The sequence below is a fragment of the Ciona intestinalis genome, unplaced genomic scaffold (assembly GCF_000224145.3).
Source record: "Ciona intestinalis unplaced genomic scaffold, KH HT000019.2, whole genome shotgun sequence".
Taxonomy (NCBI): Eukaryota; Metazoa; Chordata; class Ascidiacea; order Phlebobranchia; family Cionidae; genus Ciona; species Ciona intestinalis.
In genome coordinates, this window is record NW_004190341.2 from 1 (window position 1) to 6,812 (window position 6,812).

General features: G+C 36.3%; 2 protein-coding genes across 2 annotated transcripts in view; both read right to left on the reverse strand.

Annotated features, from left to right (window-relative positions):
• Positions 1-591: 591 nt before the first annotated feature.
• Positions 592-5,032, reverse strand: LOC101242132 (glutamate receptor ionotropic, NMDA 1-like). The gene is made up of 9 exons (XM_009862643.2): positions 4,503-5,032; positions 4,147-4,292; positions 3,246-3,435; positions 2,889-2,996; positions 2,458-2,540; positions 1,955-2,063; positions 1,438-1,596; positions 1,017-1,166; positions 592-842 (listed from the first exon to the last, which is right to left on the reverse strand). The coding sequence occupies exons 1-9, from the start codon at positions 4,773-4,775 to the stop codon at positions 702-704; spliced, it is 1,359 nt and encodes a 452-aa protein (XP_009860945.2). The 5' UTR covers positions 4,776-5,032; the 3' UTR covers positions 592-701.
• Positions 5,033-5,127: 95 nt separating this feature from the next.
• LOC100185573 (SH3 domain-binding protein 5-like) overlaps positions 5,128-6,812 on the reverse strand; it is a gene marked incomplete in the record, with an annotated part of 4,586 nt that continues 2,901 nt past the window's right edge. The window contains 1 exon segment of the mRNA XM_002123950.5: positions 5,128-6,812. Coding sequence (XP_002123986.3) covers positions 6,644-6,812 — 169 coding nt within the window.

Here is a 6,812-nt window from a genome sequence, read left to right on the forward strand (position 1 = left end):
ACTTGTTAATTCAGTATATATAGATATAAATATACAGTAATGTCCTTGAAATATAATAGTTGTTAAGTCAATATATAAAATAATATAAGGTCAGTTAAGCTGTTACATTTTTATTAACAGCACATTATTATTAGGCATATATATGTGTGATGGCAAAAATAGAGGGATAACACTGATGTCATATCATTTGGGGACATGTCATGCACGGCTACTCCTAACATAACATATGTTTCTAAAAGCTGATTAATTATTAAACTTTTCTCATGTACTTCAAACATATCATAAACCAATATAGTGACATATATATATACATCATAAAGTATCCGGCATTATATATATATTACTTTATACTGCAACACAACTTGTAATATACCCCATATATTCACCCACTACAAACATATATATACAGTTGGGTGGGGTAAGACGGGACACCTTTAGCACATAATATTCCAGTATCCTGACCGTGTTTTAAACAATTAACAATGGTGTATGGGTGTCGTGAGGATACGGATTTATAATTCATTTAACATTCTTTGTTTACTACCAAATGGGAAGAGAAAATAGAATGAAAAGGTGTCCCATCTTCCCCCACCCTACTATATACCAACACACCTGGCAAAGGAACCTCAGCGAAAATCATATTTATATAAAAATACTTTACATATTTACATATATTCTATTATATCAACTAAGCACTTTAATTACAATATACAACACACCTGGTAAAGGAAAGGTTTGGAAAAGTCAACAAACTTCATTCGATCTTTCGTGATAGATAGAGGTGCTAATATAAGGTCACTATTCCTACTAAGGAGGTCTCCCATTAACCCATTCCATGCTCCCTGGGGGTATGGGAAGAAAATAATATAAACATATAGACCCCTTTAAACTCCTTAACTTTTGCAACAAGTCTGACATAATGTAACATAGACGTTTGGCACATTCGGTATAAAACGTTAATTTTGTTGAAATGTTTATTCCGTACTTCTGCTACCAGCAGCCCACCAACCACTCACCGATTTATAAGATCCGTACTTTCCGTCTTCCACCAGATGAAGCTCGTAAGTTATATTTAAACTCCTTGTTATTTCTATGAGAATATCGACGCAGATACCATAACAACATTTTGTTTCCCATTTACTATTTGTGGGGACTTTGCAGGGCACCTGTAGCGTATCGTATAAAATGAACATAAGTCTATTTATCTTTTCAAATACAGTAAATATTAGGTTAATTAAAACATCAAATAGAAGGAAATTAGCAACAAAACAACAATTGTAAAAACACACTTAAAACCAAAAAAATATTAAATTAAAAGCTTGGCTGGTAAAAAATCTGCCCCACAAAAACACTTTGAAGTTGCAGTACCTGAAACAATCTGTGTAAAAAGTTATCATACATCTCAAATTATTTGCTCGCTGTTAAGTTAACACTCACCATCATAGTATCGGTTGAGGGGCATTCCCCTTCCATTGTATTTAAAACATGAACAAAAGGTCTTTGTTCAATCGTTACAATCTGTAGCTCCGATGCCTTTCTACCACTAGGTGGGGCGGTGGCACTATCTGGCCACACGGTGTCCTCGTTGAAATGAAACTAAAAGAATAAGAAAATGTCGTAACAATGAAAATGTCGCAGCATATACAATGTTCGTATTAAAATGATAATTCAGACTTTTTCATATATGTCTGATATATTAGGTTGGGGTAAGATGGTTCATGCGTGAAAAATGAGGCAACTCTTGCCTGAAGGGTTCGGCAAATAAATAATGACACCCACTTAAAAGTACGCATGTTTTCATTATTTTTCAAAAATGTAAATAGACTTTTGATGCAAGAACACGTGTCTGACTGTGTACTGTGTCGCTGCTTAAATGGGCTTTCCGGGTGTTAGGGTCGTCGGCTAAATCCCAGGTCCCTGACAAGGACCTCACCCCCAAAGAAAAAAAACTAACCTTTCCATTTCCAAAGTAACTTCCAATTTCCACATTGGTTGAATCTTGTTGTTTGTAAACAATATATTCTATATCCCTTGATGATGTCATAGACCTCATTGTTGCATCACTGGTAATTTAAATAGCTTTAAAAATTCTAGGCAACTACCCTAGGTGTTCTCAGGGTCGTATGCTCAAGTTATTACCTTTAATTAATGCATTATCACCAACTAACTTGGTAATATGTGTGTGTACACCCGGATTATTCACATTGTAATGGATTCCAGGGCCTACACATCATGTTTGGCGCCCTGGTTTGTACATTTTGACATTTAATCATGTTTTGCAGTTTTATTGTAAAATATCTGTTTATTTAAATTTTTTTTTTTAACTAATGGTTAATTTACCTTCCGATAAATTTTCTCTTTATTTATATATTTGTTTTGAGTTGTTTTATATAAATGTACAGAACCTTGAACGTGGGCAAGGGAGTAACATATAAATACAATAGATATTATACAAACCTTTTCCTTGTAGTAAACCCCCCACCACCACCAACAAGCATCAAGGCTGTTTGTGCTTGATTCTCTAAGTTGATAAATTTCATCTGGTGGAATATTATTGTTGTTAGGGATTTCATTCCATAAGGGCGAGCTCTAAGTGGATGTAGGTATGTTACTTATGGAGCTACAACCTACACCCCGCTAGTATTGTAAAGAGACTTACCACAGAAGGGAATCGACAGCAAAACAACAGTGGTTAAACATGCTATGAGGAAGTGTGTCAGTTAAAAAGTGCGGTTGTTGCACCCAACACACAGTTTATACGTATAGGTGAGGTATGCCTAAGACCTGAGTTGTCTATTATCCAAACACCCACGGTGCCACCATATGGACCTCATAGAAGAAGGTAATATATATTGTACATATTGTATTGTATAAGGTTGTAGTCTTACCTGCATTGAAACAGCCCCTTCCACAGCCAAGTAATAGTTTCCACCATACACAAGCCAAACACTACCATGGCTAACTATCCTGTTATGTAAGGCTTCTTTCATGAAACTCTGAAAAGTAAAAGACACAGTGTATTCATATCAAGATTCAATACAGCTTACTGTACCACACTGCCTAAATACCTCCACAACTTCTCCAAATAAAAGGGAGTAAAAACCACTAAAAACAACAGCCCGCTCTTCCCTTTACACAACCACACTCCCTAAATATCTCCACAACTTCCCCCAAATAAAAGGGAGTAAAAACGACTAAAAGTAATAGCCCGCTCTTCTATTCACATAACTGCACTCCCTACTCACCTCCACAACTTCCCCATCTTCCACCATCAACATAAACACCCCGCGTCCCCCAACGACCTTCCAATCTCCTCCCACATCCATCGTGATCGCATTCACTCCATGATTCATGAGCATATTCATCATGATACTTGCATCACCATCGTGAATAATGGTCACATCACTCCAACCTTTGAACTGGATGAACTCCAACCTGGGTGTAAGATAATATAGTACTGTGGGGTAAGATGGGACACCTTTTACAAATAATATCCAAATATGCTGATCATGTTTTAAACAATTAACAACGGTCTATAGGAGTCGTGAGGATATGGTTTTATAATTCTTTGAATGTTTTTCGTTTACTATCAAATGGGACGATAAAATCGAATAAAAGGTGTCCCATCTTCCCCCACCCTACTATATAAACATACTGGTGATTCTGGGTAGAATGAATTCGATCAAGTTATAACATTAATGACCACTGTGTTAAACAAGCATGCATAAGGTATTATGCAATGTATTTATTTATACCAACCCGGGACTAATACAATATATATATTGGTTATAGGGTAAAGGAAAGAATGAGTCTCAACTTAAGTTATAACAACCCATTAGTGACCACTGGGTTGGAGCAATTGCTATAAGTGTCTTGCACAAGACACATACGATAGTAGTCATGTTATAGCTATACCAACTGATTAGTGACCAATTATCATGTCTTTATCATGGTTTGAACAATTATCTTGTCTTGTTCAGTATATATACATATAGAATGTTGATCATAGGCGTTTGCGTTCGCTTACGAGTTACCATGTGAGTCTTGCCCATAGACACATGCAATGGTAGTAGTGTCATCGCAGATTCAACAGTTTTTCATTTCTTATACCCACACCCAAAATTAACAAAAACTACATTTTTTTACCAAAATATCATTTCTTTCGAATCTTTTTCATCGATTTTTTCCATAATTCCTTTCTGCAACGAAATGACTGGTATGTTGTAATAATCAAGGCATTGTGATGTCACTTGTAATTGTTCACCAACAATGTCTGTTATGATGACTTGAATCTGTAAAGTAAATGCTTAAGATTCCAGGCCAGGGTTGGAGAACCAGGGATCTTGGGTTCAAATCCAGGCCAGGGTTGAAGAACCAGGGATCCTGGGTTCAAATCCACGCCCTAGTTCTGATTTTTTTACGAACTTAAAAAAATTAAGATTTGGTAACAACAGATAATCATAAAATTATTCTTTATTAATAAAAACAGAAAGTAAACTCACATTTGAAGCTGAGATATCCTCACATGTTTCCAGAACCTTCCAGATTGAGTTGTTAAAGTTGGCATTAAAAACCACAGGAGTGATTGAATCAGTGTGAAAACCAGCAGCATCATTTATTTCCTCCCCAGTAATAACAACTGCTCTCGCAAATTCTGCCTCTAAACTTTTATTGGCGAACAGTCCGCCAATTTTTACCGAAACAAGCGAAGGTGTGACCAAATTCAAACTAAAACTTAACAAAACGAGCCAAACTGAAAACACAGGGTTCATCATGGCGCTTGGTATCAATAAGTTTAACTTCAAGTAAACTGCGTTGGGATCTGGTATTGATTGTCTTGTAATTAATTTTAATCAATATTGTAATTGATTCTCACTTTCCAGAGTGTTGTAGTCGGGCACGTAAGGGCAATACAGATCTTTTTCGTTGAACAGATGTTCTTGTTGTTGTTTTTTCCTTGTAAGCGGCGTTTACACTACAGCGTAGCTCGCCTCGGTGTAAAAAGAACAAACAAAGAAATATCTACACCCAGCATTGTTCAGCGCAGGTCAGCGTAAATATTTTTTTGTTTGTTCGTTTAAGCCGTGTTTACACTCTAACAAAACTTTCGAAATAATAAACACAAAATAAAAAGTAACTTAATTTATTCAAACAAAAACATCGTGACCATATTTGGCAGTAAAGGTCGTGAACCGTAACAATACGTACTTTATCTTCGCAAAAGTAAAACAAACAACAAACTAACGGCGTCAATTAAACCAGTGCTTCTCAACCAGGGGTAATGGCCAACGTAAGGATAAACCCTGGCTATTCAACCTATATAGAAAACTTTTATCAGTGATCCAAACATTATTCGTAAATTAATAGCAAAATTTGGCGACCCAATTTTCGAAAATGCATTTCAACTTTTGTGAGCATATGATAAAATGATTTTAACTTTTACAATAGCAGTCAAAGGTTTTGTGAACCACTGTAGAAGGCGACCCAACCAAATCAAATGGTGACCCAGGGGTTGAGAAGCACTTTACTAAATCGCATATTTTCAAACCACAGAAATAAATTTCGTTCCTAATTCTGGAGGTAAATTAATCAAAGCATTTCGCATAAAACTCTACACAAGATGCTTGATGACATCATCATGACATCATCACTTATGACATCATCACTTATGACATCATCATTTATGACATCATCTTTTATGACATCATATCTGATATCTTTGTATAAATCTCATCGCAAGTAACACAGTAACACGAGTTCAAAACGACACTGTTCATAGGCGGAACGTTGGGGGTGTCTGGGGTGCAATGTTACCCCAATATTTGAAACATAGGTACTAATATATATTTGAGACCCCTGGTTTTTAAGCCCAACAGATTTTACCCTACTGCTAGGTGTCTATACAAACAAGCAGAGCTAAAGTAATTTGCATTCACCACATTAATCAATGAGGTTCCCTATGTTTGACAACTATGAGTGTAACTGTATTTTAACAATGTCACCCCAGGTTTTTTGCAAATCTTAAAAACGTTCCGCCTATGACAATGCTAATTATTCGAAAATGAATAAACGAATATGACATCATAACTAGAAATATAACCGCGTCATGCCCGATGATGTCATACGAATCGGCGGAAAATAATCGTATTATGACGACATAATAACCTTTGTGAGGTCATAATATAGACAGAGAGATACACAAGTAATAAAAACTTTAATTAACTAACAAGTCAATTAATTATTTAAAACTTGGTGATAATATGAAAATCAACAAACGCTATGACATGAAATAACTATATGATGTAACGACATGTGTTTGTGTAACGTAAAAACTATTACAATAGGCGCCAACCTTTGCAAAAAACAGGGGAGGCAGGAATGGTTAAGCATATTTCCAATGTTTAAACTTTCTAGGGGTGTGCCTGCCCACCCTGCAACCCCAGGTTTGGTGCCTATGCATACAACAACACATGCTTAGAATTGAAGTAGGCAGCAAACTTGCATGGGAGGCAGGGATAGTTAGGCAACCTTTCCTATTAAACAATTTTAGTTCTAATTTTTACAGATTAATTTGGTATAAAATATATGTGGGGAGCGCATGCCACCCTGCCACCCCAGGTTTGGCGCCTATGTTGCCACATCATCAAGAAGTTGTGACTTCAGCTAAACCAGCCACGGAAATCACAAGTTCGCCATTATATTGTTTCGGGGACGGGGAATTACCTTTGAGGGGAGAATTAACCTTCTGGGTATCACCCACTAGTAATACTCGGGGCGGGTCCAACTTACGATTGTTGTTGTTCGATTCTGAA

Coding starts and splice junctions, on each gene's coding strand:
- LOC101242132 (XM_009862643.2), bottom strand. CDS start 4,775: ATGATGAACCCTGTGTTTTCAGTTTGGCTCGTTTTGTTAAGTTTTAGT. Junction 3,436..4,146: donor TCGAAAGAAATGATATTTTG/GTAAAAAAATGT, acceptor TCTTACACCCAG/GTTGGAGTTCATCCAGTTCA. Junction 1,597..1,954: donor GTTACTTTGGAAATGGAAAG/GTTAGTTTTTTT, acceptor TTATTCTTTTAG/TTTCATTTCAACGAGGACAC.